Source organism: Diprion similis, chromosome 8 (assembly GCF_021155765.1).
Source record: "Diprion similis isolate iyDipSimi1 chromosome 8, iyDipSimi1.1, whole genome shotgun sequence".
Lineage (NCBI taxonomy): Eukaryota > Metazoa > Arthropoda > Insecta > Hymenoptera > Diprionidae > Diprion > Diprion similis.
In genome coordinates, this window is record NC_060112.1 from 21,066,960 (window position 1) to 21,084,702 (window position 17,743).

General features: G+C 44.9%; 2 protein-coding genes across 2 annotated transcripts; one reads left to right on the top strand and one right to left on the bottom strand.

Annotated features, from left to right (window-relative positions):
• The first annotated feature begins 346 nt into the window (after positions 1–346).
• Positions 347–4,214, top strand: LOC124409125. Its single transcript, XM_046886545.1, has 10 exons — positions 347–485; positions 679–1,137; positions 1,239–1,369; positions 1,616–1,774; positions 1,902–2,005; positions 2,089–2,118; positions 2,202–2,275; positions 2,441–2,710; positions 3,162–3,538; positions 3,622–4,214. Exons 1-10 carry the CDS (start codon positions 474–476, stop codon positions 3,824–3,826), a joined length of 1,821 nt encoding a protein of 606 aa, XP_046742501.1. The 5' UTR covers positions 347–473; the 3' UTR covers positions 3,827–4,214.
• Positions 4,215–5,584: 1,370 nt separating this feature from the next.
• LOC124409126 lies at positions 5,585–17,576 on the bottom strand. The gene is made up of 12 exons (XM_046886546.1): positions 17,394–17,576; positions 15,352–15,952; positions 14,452–14,799; positions 13,346–13,406; positions 13,123–13,148; positions 12,068–12,209; positions 11,804–11,911; positions 10,648–10,743; positions 9,943–9,996; positions 9,344–9,470; positions 8,184–8,534; positions 5,585–6,756 (listed from the first exon to the last, which is right to left on the bottom strand). Exons 1-12 carry the CDS (start codon positions 17,559–17,561, stop codon positions 6,382–6,384), a joined length of 2,457 nt encoding a protein of 818 aa, XP_046742502.1. The 5' UTR covers positions 17,562–17,576; the 3' UTR covers positions 5,585–6,381.
• Between the last annotated feature and the right edge of the window lie 167 nt (positions 17,577–17,743).

Below are 17,743 nucleotides of genomic sequence, written 5' to 3' on the forward strand. Positions count from 1 at the left end.
TAAAGGAACGTAGAGTTACCGATTCCAATTAGTGCAACAGCTTGTTTTATAGTTGTGTAATGGGGAACCTTCGCCTTGTCGCGAATACGGTCTGTACACGTTCTGTGTCAACAAGGCACGTATGGTATTCACGTAAGTAAACTGTTATGCAGGCTATTATTCGATTCAACTCTCACTCCCTTGCTCTCGCTGTCTTACTCTCACTCGATCTTTTTATCCCTTATCAACGTCTGTCTTTATCCTGTAAGCGAGACACCCCACCCAAACGATATAGCGGTTGTTACCAAATCTATAATAATACTCGCACGCTTAACAATGTGTTATACAAAATATCGATATATCAGTCGAACGTTACGTGAAACTTTGCGATTTACACGTGCGGAGCTCAAGTGACCGTGCTGTTTTAACTCGACGTATAAATAGCTACGAAACGCACCATTCCTCAGATCAAACAGTCCAGCAAACCAACAAACATGAAGTTCTTCGTGAGTAGAGCACACAACTCTTAATTTCACACCCTAAATTTTTTGCCACATAAAATGTCCGGTGAATACCATTGAATCGTGCAGATTCAGAGCCAACGTCAAATTTGCACAAATATGCTGCATGAACGATCATCACATCGAATCTCTCCAACATACGTCTACAGCGAGAACATATTGGTCTTCTAAATTTCAGATCGTCCTCTCCGCCGTCGCAGCCATCGCCCTGGGCCACCCGGGTTACCATTCCTCGTTGGCTTCTGGTGGTCACTATCTTTCCGGCCCAGCTGTTCACGGCTATCACGGACCAGCTGCACCCCTGGCTCACGATGGTCGAGTGATCGACACCCCCGAAGTGGCCCACGCAAAGGCTGCCCATTTTGCTGCCCATGCTGACGCCGCCGCTCAGGCCCATTACGCCGCTCCTCACGGTGGTTACGAACAGGGTCCTTCCAGCTACGGTGCTCACGAGTACGCCGCTCCCCTGGCCGCTTATCACGGACCCCCTGCCCCCCTTGGTCACGATGGACGCGTGGTCGACACGCCTGAGGTGGCTCACGCCAAAGCTGCTCACCTCGTCACCCTCGCCGAGGAGGCAGCCAATGCTGTCCACGCACCACAGTCCGGCTACTATGGCGCACCCCATCATTCATGGTAGACCAAACGACGAGTTGTCCGTTTGAATGAAGATGTCGCGGTTTGTTTTAAGGTTGCATTTATTGGAATAAATTATCAGTACGAAATTCCACGCTGTAGATCGAACCCAAACCTTCTACGACGATGGACTCGAATACTCTAGCAAACCATCAGCATCCTTCATTGCGTAATGATAAATATTATGTACCGTTCACCTTGCACTGTTTCTTGGAGAGAGAACCGGGTGCACGGTAACAGAGGATGTATTATTGAACACCGGCCAGAGTCTGGTGTAGGTAATCTAGATTGTACCTCGGTTATTATAAAACAAAGGTGCGCTTAGCCGTTATTATCCATTTCTCTTGCAGTCTACTCAGTATAGAATGTCTTAGATCAGCAACGTCATTTTCCGCATCAGGATCTGCAGTTATCGCGATTGAGCGTTGGCGTACGTCTCGCCCCGAAAGAAACCTATTTTTTTTTTCTTCGTTACAAAGACACATTTGCACGGATAATAAAGCCCACTACACAGGATCAACGGATACCTGCGACCTGATCAGTGAACCGAGGAAGATTGTGTCGGTGACACGTACCACGCTGTATCACCTCGAGAAATGTTGCATGTTTTACCGTGATCGGAATGCATATCGTTGCAGGTAGGTATTCGATTCTATTTCGATTCCGTGTGGATAAGACCGACAAATGTCACGGTTTGCAGCTTGGTATATCGATTTTAATTACCTACAAGTCATGCCACGACGGTTGTCGCAAACTGTAATCAAGGTCGATCACCTGCGGTCAATATTATCCGTGGTATGTGTCGTTTGATCGCCAAAAGGTATCCAGAAAATTCGTGCAAACCAACAACGCGGTAGACGTTCCTCGCTGTTAATTCCACGGTCCTTCATTGATCGCAATGCCTCTTTATATTCTTCCGATACTTCCTCAAGCTGAATCGTGATTAGAGCAGCCTTACAAGGTGTTGCCTTGCTACGGCAAGGTCAGTTCGATCGAGCCTTGGTTGCAGAAGTTTAATTGACGATTCAGTAATTATAACCAATGATAACGGGTTTACATACGCAGGTAACGCAGCCGTCTCATTCGTCAAAATTACTGCCATCCTTGCTCGTGGTGTTGTCACGCTGAAAACGCTTCCGGTGTGCTCACCTTGTCGTCGAGAATCCTACACGCAACTATTTTAGGACATCGTCAAAGCATCGATGATCACATTACGATTGACTATGAGAAAATTACCGATAAAGTAAACTTGCTGCGCTTCTCTTCATCCCTCGGTCTAAAACGCCCTGCGGAAATTCATGGAGAATAGTTGCTGCGCTGATGCAAGAGCAAGTGTCGATGTGGAAGTTAAAATGTCAATGTCAATTGGAACTCTGAAACCCACACATGGGCACACGGACGTGTCGTTCCTCGCACGGCATGGGCGTATAGGCGTGTATCCCAGTAACATACCTGCATTACTTACGCACACTTTGAATTCTGGCTCACACAGATTCGTCGAACAGGGCGTCTCCGTTAATGTTACGGAATTGAGCGGTCGCTGCCTCTGCTCTGGGTCGCTATTCTCTATGAGAGTAAGAAAGAGATCACTTTCTTGGGTGTGGTGTGGCTCCCAAGCAACGATGCAGGCTGTACGGGGAGGCATCGACTCTACCTATAAATTGAACGACCTGTTCCCATCAACGAACAAGTACTCCTCGTGTTCTACCAGACAAAGATCTCCTCTCAATCATTAGACGCTCCATCATGAATACTCTCGTAAGTATTTCGTAAGGCGTCTGTACAATTCTTCGATTCTCATCCCTCGAATTTAAAGAAGTCTCTCATTTCTCCGAGACGTAGCTACATGTTATTATTTTCTTTTTCTACCATTCGTTACTTGGCATTTTGACTCGTTGGAAGAATAACTCTTCATATTAAACTTGGAGTTGTTAGTCCTTTTCAAGTACCATATAAATCCCTTCATCTTTCGTTTATGAATTATCCTCTGTAACAATTGCTATTATCTGGATTCTCTGGTAAAAGAAAATCACCTACTTACACCCTTATTCCGTAAACCATCAAGATGATATTGAGACCTTGTTTCCAACAATGATAGATCGAAAACCGTATTTTCAGACTCTGGTGTCAGTTCTGGCGTCTCTTGCCTCGGTGGTGTTGGGGTCTCCGCAGTGGTACGGAGCACCTCACGCAGGCTACGCGGGTGCCGCGGTGCCAGCTCCACTTGGTCCGGATGGTCGAGTGGTGGACACACCGGAAGTAGCTCAGCTGAAGGCCGCCCACCTGAGCGCCTTGGCGGAAGCTAACGCTCGCGCTCCGAAGGGACTAATTGGAGGACCATCTGGGCCGTACGCAGGCCCAGACGGCGGCTACGCCGCGGCCAATTACGTCGCTCGTTACAAGTGATTACATTGCTATTACGTGAAATTACAGGAAGAGATATGCCACTCAGAGATATTCCTCACAGCGAAACTTGCCGTTTCAGCGGACCTCCGGCGCCTCTTGGATCTGACGGACGCGTCATAGACACGCCGGAAGTGCAGCAGGCCAAAGCCGTCCACTTCTCTCTCTACAACGCCCATGCCCAACGAGTTCCGGCTGGTCCAGCTGAGCCCGCAACCCCCGAGGCATGGAACGCGGGTAACGGAGTGTGGAATGGAGGCTGGAATGGAGCTCACGAACAGTACTAGGCACTCGGTACTTAACGATCACTCTCAAAACGTCAATCGCGTGTTTGTCACAATTGTTAGAAAAAATTCTGAACAAACTTCCATTATCTCTTTTGTTCTTGTTTGCTTTTTTTTCCTTTTTATAACCATTTACTCAGCGTGCACGTTACCATATATAACGATTAGTGGCAATCAAGCGATTGGCTCTCTTTCATGGATCTCTTCTTATACGCATATAAGTGTCGTCTTGATCATCTTTTGCGGAATCTGTCAACCCGCGCAGGATTTTCGAGGTGATCGATAAGTCTTACCAGAAAACGGATACATCGTTTGATACTTCTGTAAAAATACTCTATACCCATTCATTTTTTATCGTATTTTATCCATCAATTTATACTGTTTCTTTATATAATACATATATTATATATACATATATACGCAGTTATTGAAAAATGAAATATACAAAACGTATATATTACACTTCTGCATAATCATGCTAAAATTACTAACTAATATTCGCGCAGACTTTTCATTATGTTACCGCTCGTATATAGCCGTTTTTCATACTTGGAGTAGAAAGCTTTTCTCGCGCAAGTTACATCTTAATTTGAAGCCGGACCTGCATCCTATTTATAACTGTATAAAACCTGAATGCCTCAGTATCCATCACACTCGTGATAATTATGAATTCACGTCGAAGTAAACAATTAGCATGTATTTTACGACGTGACTTCGAGAAAGGCGTGTCTCGGAACTGATGCACAAGAGTTTATTATACCAGTCAGAAGAAACTGGTTCGCGTACCCGAAGCTTTCCGAGACCGTCTCGCGGTTCTTATAATATATATCTTCGTACAGCAAGGCCGCGTGCTGAAGTCGGAGGCTGATCGTAATACGCGATAATTGGATAGCTTGAGCATAAGACTGCAGCTTATTGCGACGAGGTGAGGGTCGGGCACTTAACGACCCCTTGCTGGAACTAGAATTTGCACCGGGAAACGGTCGCTCGACACTTTCATCCGATTTGCATATAAGTGCAGCATACCCGGTGTGCTCGGTGAAATTTCGCAACTGTCGCGTTGCCATTCTCAGAGAATACGCTCAGAGAATTATCGATTCATCCGAAAGTGGACTTGACGAATGATCCATTTATTACGAATAAACTCTGTTCGATGTGCAGAAAGATGCATTTGCATCCCAATTACCAAGATACATGAGCGCCGATGCAAATTATTAAATCAAATAATTTAACCTGGTTGGAGAATTTGTTTTGCAATAAAAAATCAGCTTTCTTCGTCTTTCTATTTCTGACGCAGAAACCAAAATCAAACTGTCGTCGCAACAAGTTACCTAATGAGATTACGGCTGATGATTAATTTTTTTTTGCAACCTATATGTATATAATTTCATGTCGTGATCTGCAGTCGATTGCATACGTGTACGATGACGTTTTTTACGACAGTTGCACTTTGGGAACGCCCGGATTTCTTATCTCTATAATTGACAGGTTGTTCGGCCACCTTAAGTGCCTCTGTGGAGCGCATAATATGCGCATATTACACGGTTATTATGTTCATACAAAAGCGCAAGTGTATTATGGAGTGGCCCATTGACAAGCGGGAGAGTAATATAGATCCTGAAAAGAAAGTGACATGAGATACCGATCGGGAATAGCGATGCACCGCGCTGTTTATTTCACGCCTTCCCGTTGCAGATTATGTTCGAAACGGATTATTATTAATAAATAAGGAAACAGGGGACAGGGCATCTGAACAGGATATGATAATATAGTAACATATTATAATTTATCAAAGGACAAACGTACGTACACGTAAATTATACAATTATTATATCTAAGTGTAGAAAAATTAGTGGCGAAGACATTTCGGCGGTAAGTCGTGATCGAGCCGCGCGCCGGAAAAAAGGGAACGATCGATATCCATGGTTGGAGGAAATAACGAAACGAGAACAAAAACCGTGATAAGAAAAGGACTGTAAAATACGAGCGATGAAGTCACGGTTCTCGATTTGATCATCAATTCGCTTTCATTGGACTGTACGTGTTTAAGTGATTTGGTGAAACCCGATTCTTCTCTTCCTTTTCATGAGAGGCCATATCAATGAGATTTTACCGTCGCGTACCTGAGTGAAGCGATCCGAGAAAAGATACAACAAATTAATGCGATGAGATTCGGTCGGACTGGATCGATAAAAACGCAATGAAAAAGCCAATTAAATATTTCCAATTATAGTCCAATGGAAAAGTAGTTATGCAATGGGAACATCAAGCTCAACTAACGTTTCTAATTTTGGAATGAATTTTTTTTCCATAATTTGTGAAATAGATGAAAAGTGTCGAGAAAAAAACCAGACGAGAATAGAATTTGGAAAATTCTTAATCGCTTGAACGACTGTTTAGTTACAACCAGGGACATCGGACCTTCGCACCGACCATGGCAGTGTCCTGGACGAATTCCAAGTTCGTTAGACTCTCCGTAGCTTCAAAAGTTGGCGAACAAGATGTTACGGAAAGTCCAACGCGAATCTTAAAACGAGAAAGAAACCCCGTTTTTAACGTCAGTAATAATAGTTCTCCTCGTAGGATGGTCCTTCCTTCAAAGAATGGTCATCGGACGGCCCTTCCGCCGCGGAATAACTCTGCTGGGCAGCCAGCGCTGCGGCCTTTGCGTAGGCTTGGAGGTGCGCAGCTTTGGCTTGAGCAACTTCCGGCGTGTCGATCACTCGCCCTTCGTGATCCAGAGGCGCCGGTGGTCCTTGGTATCCGACGGGGGCGGAATGCGTGTAGGAAACCCGGACCGGCGTTGCGTATCCCGCGTGTCCTTCCGTCGTCCTGCCTCTGTATCCACCCTCGTCTTCGTATCCGCCGTACTGGCTGACTATGGATGCTGCTCGAGCGTGGGCGGCCAGATGAGTGGCCCTCGCGTGGGCGACCTTTATACAGGAATTGAAGATACATGAGTTGTGCGAGTCTCTGGGTATTATTTATAGCGTTGGGTGGAACATGGATCTTTGTTTGTAGGAAGAATTTACCGAGCGTGAAATGTAAATTTATTTGAGGTTTTTCTGATAGATCCATGCGATTATATTTGTAATAATTCATTATGACGTGACGTTATAACGTGCAAGAGAAGAATTCCTTGCTAAAGGATTAGTATAGCTTCACGAGAGGACGGATTTGTTGTACCTATATTATGTAGTTTACTTTCACTATCGCTGAATGAAAGAGACAGACGAGAAAGTATGAGGTAACGAAATTGGATGTAACGGGAAAATGGTTTCTTGTATATTCATTCAGCTGCATCTATTACCCTTGAGTCTTGAAACCTTAGTAAGGTTGTCGACGGTAAAGATTGATTACCATAAATCTAGCGTGACCAGCTGTTTGCTTACTTCGCGCTCCGGCTAACTCGATCGATGATAATTCATTGCTACGATACCTGATCTAGAGGATATCTCGTGAATAATATTTTTGATTCAAGATTTTTGTATGTGTGAAGAAAAGTTGAGACGTTTTAACTTAGAAATGCTTTCCCAGATTGATCGGTTCGAAATTATGGAAAGATAAAAAAATTTCGTCATCAGAATCGTTTTCATTTCAGGAGTTTTCAACTCAAATCATCACAGTTAAATAAAACAAATCCTCGGAATAGAAGTGGAATATCTTAGCGCAAAAATAAATTGAGTAAAACGTGCTAATGGAGTAACCTCTGTTCCGGGTTATGATATCAGTGTTCAGTAGAGTGCAGAAAAATGACATTTTGACAAATCGGTTTCTAAAGTTCAAGTACAAGGCGAGCACGAGTCTGAACTAGCTGGTTCTAAGTTGCAACCCACGCGTTACTCTCAGACCTTCGCAATTCCTCATTCGATTCCTTATGTGATGCTTGATGTTGGCAAAAAAAATTTGAACAAACAATAACAACGATAACAAGCGGTTCTCAGATAATTGGTCGGGACAAAAAAGAGGCTCCAACAAATACAGAATTGACTCTTCAAAACCCAAACCCATTTAAGTCCAATGAAAAAGACTCTTTTTAATCGCTAAACATTTTTTTGCAATCTGTATAAGAAATATGTGATCAATAGCAGACTTGAAAAAAATCAGTGCGGTCCAAATTTTTCGTGTAAATTGTTTGAATAGTTTTCGAGGTTGACATTGGAGTGAATAAAAATCCTTCCTATCAAAATCGTTTGAAACGTAAACTCGATGTACATATATCTTTTGAATAAAACAAACTCCATCGGATTTGAATGGTTGATCGTCGAGGTATAAACCCCAAAAAATGAACCCACTTTTTCATACAAACCGTCAACTCGCATATTGACACACCCCTTTACCTCGTCTTTTTATTTCTCACCTCAGGTGTGTCAACGACGCGTCCATCATGGGCCAGAGGAGCTGGTGGTCCATGGTAGCTCTGAGAATGGGGTGCGGAGTACGCGGCAGCGGCCTCGTAGGCGTTGGGCTCCTCGTTATAGTCGTAAACGGGGCCTTGATCGTAGATCTGGTGTCGTCGAGAGGCCCTCGCAGCAGCGGCCGCGTGAGCAGCCAGATGGGCCGCCTTGGCCTGGGCCACCTCGGGGGTGTCGAGGACTCTTCCGTCGTGAGCCAAGGGTGCGAAGGGTCCCTGGTAGCCGTATCCGGAGGAAGGGACGACCTGGTATCCAGGGGTGGCTGCGACGAGGGAAGCGGCGATGGAGAAGATCGCCTGGAAGTACATAACAGTTTTATTTTTGGGCCTCACGCGTGGTTATTCTCTTCGGCGATGTGAAATGGGACGGTTTTCACACTCTTTTTACGATGCTTTTTTTTTTTTTTGCCTCTTTCTTTGGTTACGACTACCGTCGCGCACGTTTCGCTCCAGTCCAGATTTCCCTTCGCCATATTTCACGCGGTTTATACCGCCGACCGCAGATGCGAGGTGAAAACCTGCTCCGGTCTTTCTCAAAAGTTACGCTACGTGAGCTGCATAGTCGATTCTCGGAGAAGCTTCAACTCCCGGTTGTCGCGGTCGTGCTGATCGATCTGATCGATTTTCAAATTTTTGGATCGCGAAATTGAAGGAAGTTGGAAAAAATATTCAGCCTTACGCAATTGAGATAATTGTTCAAGAGCAAATAATTGTCGAAATCCTTAGTCATGTTATATTTTGATCTGGACTTAATGTTCTATAATCTAGAATTTAGCTCATCAAGAATAGATTATTTGATCTGAAAAATTAATTTTTGATCACAGGATCTACAGATGTTTTTTCTATAAAGCAATAAATACAATTTCTAACACGAGCACCGTCATGTTTCAATAATTTTAAACATTGCTATAAGTATTGGAAGCTTGTACGAACGATTTAATCGAACGTTGTTCTAATCAACGCGAGCTGATCTTGTTATTTATCTTCCTTATTATCTAATTTTTTGCGACGATATATGATTAGTGTTTTTAGTGTAAAAACGATTAATTCTTTCACCTGTATATCGCGCGGTGTTAATATACCATTTGTTATAACGCTGCACTTACAAGTAATTTCATCGCTGCGTTACTGAGACACCACAAAACGTGAAACCTTATAGGACTTGGATCGGATCGAAGTGCGCTGGGAACGAGAGAGCTGTCGCTTTTATAGCAACTCAAGTTGGCGTTACCACTACGACAACCGTATATCTCTATCGCCACGCCCAGAAAAATACTCTAATTACCTGGTAATCACCTAGCTTGCAATTGGTCGACCCTTTAACGTTCATCTTCAATTTTGGAAAAAAAAATTGCACAACCGTGTTACCGACTCAAAAAATACTTGCATCCCTGCGGTTGGCAAGTTCACGTGCAGAAATTATTCTCGAGTTACTTGATGCTATATCTTCATGCTAATTCGACTATCAAGGAACGCCTACGTTATTTTTTGCTCTGATTTATACGTCGCTCTAAGCAACGAAAATCGATTAATTTTTTATCCATCTTTTGGCGCCGAGGTTTTTATACACTTTGGTAAAGTTACAACGCAATAGTTACTCGTTTCGAACACGCAGAAAATTTTAAACGATTCAAACTGCAGGGACATTTTTCATGCAATTAAAAGTTGAAAAAGGCAATAGAATAATCTTTTTCCAATCTCGAACCCGATTCTAAAGTTGTTGCCGTTCAAAATAATTCGTATTCCCGAAAACCTGGAACTGGAATAATTCAAATATCTTTCTGTTTTAGCGGTCGGTTTTGCGGTTTTTATTTTTTCCTGTTCTTGCAGACTTTAGCTTTTGCGATATCCCTTAGAAGCCCAGATAATTTCGAATAAAATATGTCAGGGACATTATAGTGCAGCGTGTTAATAAATGGCACGATTTATACATGAGTCCTTTTGTCGCCAAGCCGCAAAATATTATACCTACTACGCATCTATAAGCAATAGTCATAGATCAGAGAAGTTGCTCAAGGTAGTCTTCTTTCCGTCTGATACCCACGTGAAGAAAATCCGCGAGAAAAGAACGACACTGCAACTCGTAGGAGGTGTTGCGTAAAACGTGTAAGAAATTGTGGGTTTCGAATCTGCACATCCTTTCAGATTATTCTTTTATCGAATAAGAATTGATAAATTCTCCGCTCTTATATTTTTACATTTACGTTAAACCAAATTCCACAAAGAAATTCTACTAACTTTTGCTTTTTTTATACGTATTAAAACTTGAACTTGTCATCTTTTCAATTTCGTAAAAACTGACTCTTATTCGTACTCGGAATTTTCTTTTTTATTAAAATGCATCGGCACGCTTTCCTCATAAACGCCGCGTATTTTTCTTTTCTAATTAATTATTCTTTGTAATATTCGCGTTGTTGTTGTTGCAACTTCACAAGCAAGGGGCAACGTTGCATTAGATTGCGAAAATTCACGCAGGTACGCTCCACATGTGGTCACGCACATGTGCCTGTAACACAGTTTCTACTCATTTTACAATTGTTATTTAATTATTATCGAATTCCTCTCGTTGATTGCAAGTCTCGTTGCTAATTATCAAGAAATTCGACGAACCCTCGAATAAGGGATGGATTCGTCAACTTCGACTTGGCGTCGATCTCGATCCTCGAATCCCTCGTCCACCTTCCTGGCAGACCACAGCAGCAGGTGTTATTGTTCTTGTGCGGTGTTCGTGGCCGCGGATGAGGCAAGGACGCGGTTCGGTTGTGGCATGCACCGTTATTACCATTTGGAATTGAAATGTGGCGAGGACGGCTCAGGTTCAACATGCGTGACGCGACTAACGTAAGGTGTTGGTGCGGTAATTTGCGTCATCAAAACACGCAGGTTCTTTCGCCCAAGGAGAAAAGAAAATCGAATTAGAAAATAACAGTTTGCTGCGACTGTAGCGGTTAATCGTGGTCCATTTTTCGACTAATCACTACGGTCTTGAGAACGAACATCGTTCGAAAAATTAGTGTCGAGTAAAATTGTCACGTTTTTCACAAAACAGAATTTAATAAGTAGCGTGAGAGAGTAACTCGTCGATAAACACTTGTTTTACCCTAGACAATTGGATTTGCAGATTTTTTAAACAGCGGAACTAAGCTGGACACAAAAAGTTCAATAATCAAATTGGGATTGCATATTTGCGTCATCATTTACAAATCGTAATATTTTTTAAATTTGCACGCGCATGATTAGCGACTGTAATTGACTGTCGAACCGCGATGATGCGGTTCTCCAGATCATTTCCTTGTTCGTACAAAGTTACAAAACTGCAGGTAAATCACGCTCTCCGTTTTCGAAATCGAATATCGTACATTTCCTTATTCCTCCAGTCTGAACGCGCATAACGTTATCTACTCATTTGACGTTTGTCAATTTTTCATTAAAATCCGACAGGTGTGACCGATCGTTGCTGCGAATCGCAAGCCTCTTACCTGCATCCATGCAAATTAGCCGAGGCCCAGATTTCGCCTATTTATTAATCCTCGCGTCCCGTTGTCGAGCATCTAACGTCGCAATACCTCTGATTTGAATAAAAATTTTTTCGACTGCGTCGGGCAACAAGCAATGGTTGCACAACGGGGTATAACGTTTGGGTCATGCCGACAACGGCGTTAACGAGTCTATATCTTACGGTGGTCGGGTGCCGAAATTAACGAGTTCACCGATCGGCCGATCATATATTTTACGTGACTCAAACATTACATCTGGCCAACTATCTAGTGCTTCGAATTACTTTTTTCGTTCTTTTATCCCCAGTCCTGCGAGTCGCCACCGCCTCTCACTCATGTCTAGGAGTTTCAGAAATCCATTGATCGCCGAAAACGACGATCACCTCCGCCAAAAATCTGGACCACGATAATCTTAAGCCAGTATTTGAAGAGGCGGACTTCGCCTGGACTTCAGTCGGCTGCCTTCCATCGTATCCTGTAAATTAATTCGCCAATATCTTGCAATTTCGACTCCAGGGTATTCATGCATTGCTCAAAAGTCTCGTGAGATTGTTTCTGCATCGCGGTTTCAGATCTTTCCGTCGACGAGGCTTGGCTCGCTGTACTTTTCGCGACCTTTCAAATGCAGATCGACTCCACTTCGTGGACTGACTAAGGGGTGTCCCGTTGAAATAGATCCACTCGAGCATGTCTCGAACCCTGTTTATGGTATTACGATAATTCCCTGACCACGCGTCATCGGGTTTCGAAGCGCAAACGCGGTGGTAACTCGATACTCATCAGCAATTGCTCGCCCGCGGATAATACAATGATTAATTACCGGCGGCTACCGTTAAGTAAGCCTAATTTCGTCTCGGACACTTTCTACAAACGGTTGAGAGTGATTTTATTGCGTTTTGTGTAAAACCATTTAAAGCCAAAGGTATAAGACTTTGTGGAAACGATTGATCACGCTGCGGAATAAAAGGGCTCGATGTTCCGTTCTCCGGCATTTCTTCTCACGTCGTCATCTCGATGACCTATTTCGTAAGATTAATTCTCTACAGCGAATTCACGTAAGATATATTAAACACAATCGCGATGTAAGGCATGTAGTGTTGCGACATATAAATTCCAAAGATTCGCGATACAGATCGGTAATTTGAGATTTTTGCTCCTAATTTCTTCTCCTTTTTATTTCTCGACGTTTTACGATGGCCTCGCGAGTGACCAGCTCCCTTGATTTAACACTGTTACGTCGGTCTTCTATCTAAGCCTACGAGGCAACAAAACTGGAGAGGAAAAAACTTTATGCGCTGCGAGTGGTGCCGCGAAAAAAAAGTCGACAAAACTTTCGTGTAATTTTATTATACTGCTATAGAGTTATGTGAACGGTAATTACGTCATACCTTCACAACCTCCAGTCGATGGATAGCTGCGGAAGTGGAAAAACGACAATTCCAACTACTTGTTCACGGGGTTCACGTGTAGCTAAAATCTTTACAACTCTGAGCAAAAATTCAACAAATATCAAGATTGTTTGTAACCCTGAAATTGAGGAGCGGAATTACAATAATGCAGCTGTTAGTTTGGCCGCATATACTCGGTTTTTAAAGTTCCTCCTCATTCTACGCTTCTGACGAATCACAGCCATTAGATCTCAGACGTGAGTAGCTGCAACGGGCCGCGATGTCTACATCGGGTGAAAACGCGTCGTTATCTCTATGATCTCTTGAGTTACACTTACCGCAATCCGCGACAAAATCAAATCGAGGCTAGCCTGTGGTCTATGAGTAATACCTGCTCACTTCTCAGACTACGTACCAGCCTTCGGTCAACCGTCTGCTATTATTTCTTCAATTTCATCAATTTCTATCAGGCTACAGGACTCGATAATATAACTGATGGATTTCACCGGAAATTATCCTTACCCGATTACTCCATCGTATAACCACTAGTGTGCAGTGTCGATTATTGCTCAATGAGGAATTCAAAAACACTTTGAAAGCAGAGGTTGATTTGAAAATTATACTCATAGACATTGAAGTTGTCTTCGGATCGAACTACGTTATATATGTATACATGCAACGTGAGTAGTCGTGTAATTACTCAATTTATATGTTGTGAAATTAATATCACGCGGATAAAATTATGCGTATAAGGTATTTTCATATTTTTTATTTTGCGTCAAACTTTTACGACAAATTTCAGCAACCCTCTAATGCAGAGAGTCAATTCGGAGCAAAGTGTCCGTTTCTAGAAACACAGGGTGATCCTGACTCTGGAGGGTCTGGTTTTCAGCACGATCAGGAATTCCTAGATTCATTTTTCAGCGCTCGATGATCGGACAAGTGTCAAGTGCTTGTAAACAGTTTTGGCAAAAGGACCGGGGTTATACTGAATAGCTGCCAATTAGTTTATTACTGCGAGGAAGAATTGAGACAATTGATCGTTGGTACCAGGCTGAATAAACGCACGGGATGATTACATCACGTTTTCATAAAGGAATAAAATTATCTAGCGGTTTGTTAAATACGGCTGCAGTACAATTGCGAAACAGTTCATGGATTAGAAAACGTGGGTGGTACGAATCTCGATTGTTACAATGGCAAATTTGTATATAAAACAATTTATTATTGGCCTAGCATTATTTACAGTACGTCGATTACTCGCGGGGCATTATATGCCGGTTCTTCACTCCCCGTCCTCTTCTTCTTCTTCCTCTTCTTTATCACTTTACCAGTGTGGTTGGTATCCCTGGGCCGGTTGGAAGGCCCTCTGTGGCTGCTGGTAGGCCTGCTGGGGCTGGTAAGAAGCTTGTTGGGGCTGGTACGAGGTCGCCGCAGCGTGAGCTGCCAGGTGAGCTGCTGTGGCCTGAGCCACTTCCGGTGTCTCGACGACGCGTCCGTCCCTGTCAGTCGGAGCTGGGGCGTCGTAACGGATCGGAGAAGAGGCTGCTGGAGCTGCGGCGTAGCCTCGGGCACCCTGAGAGTAGGATCCGGGTCCTGCGTAGGACCTCACGTTGGGGGCGGAGTTGTACTGGGGGGCTGCTGGGGCGCTGTACCTTTGGGGAGCGGCTGCGTATTCTGAAGAAGAAGGTAAGGTGGGATAATAAGAGGAAGAAGAGGATCATTGACTGAGTTTCTTTTAATTTAGCTCAATTGTTTCAGCTTGTCAGCTTCAAAGACATCTAGAGTATCGTGAAAAACTCGAGAGATTGATTGTGATTGATTGATCGAGAGATCGATCGAGAGATCGTGAGTTGGAGTGCCAAAATATGGATTAACCATCGGAGGTTTTAAGCACGATAATAAATCACCACTTTATATAGAGCAATTACGACCGAGATTAAAAACTGATTTATCTGGGACTGTGTTGATTGAGACCGTTTGTAGAAACCGGTTTCACCGCGTGGTTGCGTCAGTCTTTCGTTTCGCGGTTCTGAAATGTTACCCGCCGAGGCGTCAGTTGGTATATATTCGCGACTTTGGGATCCTCAAGCTAAGGGATAAACTCCCTACTGGGATTAAAGCTCCATCAAAATCAAGAATTCAAGATCGGGCTGCCGTCCTGTTCTTTCCAATACAAACAGAGCAAGTCGGACCTCAACGACTCTATCCTTTCCGCGCATTACTCACCCTGGCCATTGTAGTCCTCGGCTCCACCATATTTGTAGGCGCGTGCCTCGGCCTCGGCGAGCTGAGCCAGACGGGCAGATTTCAGGGCGGCAACCTCCGGGGTGTCGATCACGGTTCCATCCTCAGCGAGGGGCGCAGGGACGAAAGCGGCCTTGGTGGCCGGGGCGTTGTAGGCCTTGGGGGCCGAGTAAGTGGGGGCGTTGTACTGCTGGGGCGCAGAGTAGGCCTGGGGTGCGGGGGCGGCGTAGGAGGGTGCAGGACTCGCGTAGACGGGGGCAGGGCTGGCGTAAACTGGCCGGGAGTAGGGGGCGGGTGTCGGGCCAGCGGCGTAGGAACCGAGACCCTGGGGAGCGTAGCCACCCTGGCTGCCCTGGTGGGCCTTCTCCTCGGCGGCACGAGCCGCGGCCCTCGCGTACTCCGCGAAGTGAGCCGCTTTGGCCTGCGCCACCTCGGGGGTGTCGATCACGCTCCCATCTTCACCGACCGGTGCTGGTGGTGCGTACTGCACAGCTCCTGACGCAGGTCCGACACCGTGGCCTCCGTAGGCCGGTGATCCGGAGTATCCAGCGCTGCACGAGCAGGCCAGAGCCACGAGGATGATCTGCAAATGGACAATGGTCACATGGTTAGAACGCGCGATTCGTAATCTGCGCCAAATAAGTACGCTGTTTGGAGAAATCTGGGACCGATTGGCCTTGGTGTCGTGAGACCAAGGTGCTCTGGTTAACACCGCCAATGTTACAGCAACGCTTGGACCGTCTCGGGCATGACTAGGTCAAAATAACTGGGTCTTGTCGTGATCTGCAGGTTATTTATTACGGGCTGGAATGGTTAAGAGCTACGCTGTAGATGTCACAGGGTTTCAGCAAGCGCACCATGGTTCAGTCTAATATTGAACTCTGTAGGTTTCAAGGGTGTTGTGAGTGGGAAAGATGAGGTGTTTTGGGACCGTAGAACGCGGAAGCAGATCAAAGGGATGGTGAATTTTCCCAGCATGTGTATGTATGTGTCTGGACAAGTATAGATTTTTATTTGTGTCGTTGTTGATTTGGCGCGAATGGTTTTGACGTCTCAAGGCAACCAGGATGTCAGTGATTTCGTTGTCTAGTCACGACGTATCTGTGTCCGTAGATGGGAGAGTGGCGCCAAAGCAGTCACGGACTAACACTTGTCAACTGTCCGCTATACCTTGATCGATGATCGAGGAGAGATCGGACTGAATTGAAGTAGAGAGCGTTGCACCTGGATCAATCGGATCCTCGTTGTGCAACGATGGACTCACACTGGCGCCGTGACATTGTCGTTTGAAGTATAAGAAGTTGCAGAAGTGAATACAGGATTTTCTTCACGGAACACAGAATTTTACGACCCCATCAAATGGATCTCACGTATCGAATATCGGAAACGATAATATGAAGCGATAATTCGAATGGCTGGGGTTCAGTTCGACAAAACTGACCGCTTCAGCGAAGGCTTAAAAAATCTGAATACCTCGTTTAGTGCAGCACATATTGACGAAACGGCGCGTAAATAGGCAGACAGTGAAATTGCTTTGAATCCGTATCGAGTTTCGTAGTCAAACCGTATTACAGGTATCACCGATCCAAGTCTAACGATCTGGATAGGTCATTGGAGAACGGGGCTGTCGGTGAAATGAAATATCACGAGTGTGGAAGCACAGGAAAGAGAAAGACCATATGATCTTTCGGAATTGCAAGAGTAGATGCACTCCTGCAGCAAGGATCGCAAGTGCAAACTGTGCGATGCAGGAGCAAGAAATCGCTGGCGAAATACCAGAGTTTAAAATTAGCCCTCGCTCGAGAAACGAGAAAGAAGCTGACGCTGTTATCAGTTCACCTTGAAGCGAGGTAAAAAAGCTTGTCCAGCAACGACGAATCACGGTGACAGTTAAATCGGGGCGACGAAAGATGCGGGGGCAGGGAGGTTGCCCGGTTTAGTGATAAGTGGAGGGGGGTGTGGTGGTGACGCTGTGAGAGGCTGGTAACACCTTTCACTTTCCTTTGTTTCTTAAGGCGACTTACCAGACGGTTCATGGTGACGGGTAGGTACTTGGCGTGTACTGTACTTGGAATGGTACTGCAATCTGAATAGCGCTGCTGGCGACCAGTACTCGCTATCTCTCCTCTCGATTCCGTCTGTGTTCCTGGAGGACAGTGAGAGTTCCTTTTATACGAGGCCCCCTCCCGCATACATAGCGATCGGCAAATCGGTTCCCGATGGAAAAGGACCACGCCCGCACCCCAATGTTAACCCGGCTCTGCTTCTCTCGCTTCGATTCGCTTCGCCTCGGTTCGCCTCGACTTCAACGGCCCCAAGTACGACCTTGACATTTGCCCGACGACGAGGCGGTCGTTACTTCTGGCCTCTGACG

Coding starts and splice junctions, on each gene's coding strand:
- LOC124409125 (XM_046886545.1), top strand. Junction 2,276..2,440: donor TCACGCTGAAAACGCTTCCG/GTGTGCTCACCT, acceptor AAATTCATGGAG/AATAGTTGCTGCGCTGATGC. Junction 3,539..3,621: donor AATTACGTCGCTCGTTACAA/GTGATTACATTG, acceptor TTGCCGTTTCAG/CGGACCTCCGGCGCCTCTTG.
- LOC124409126 (XM_046886546.1), bottom strand. CDS start 17,561: ATGCGGGAGGGGGCCTCGTATAAAAGGAACTCTCACTGTCCTCCAGGA. Junction 15,953..17,393: donor CCGTCACCATGAACCGTCTG/GTAAGTCGCCTT, acceptor GTCCATTTGCAG/ATCATCCTCGTGGCTCTGGC. Junction 13,149..13,345: donor GGCTGTGATTCGTCAGAAGC/GTAGAATGAGGA, acceptor CCACTTCCGCAG/CTATCCATCGACTGGAGGTT.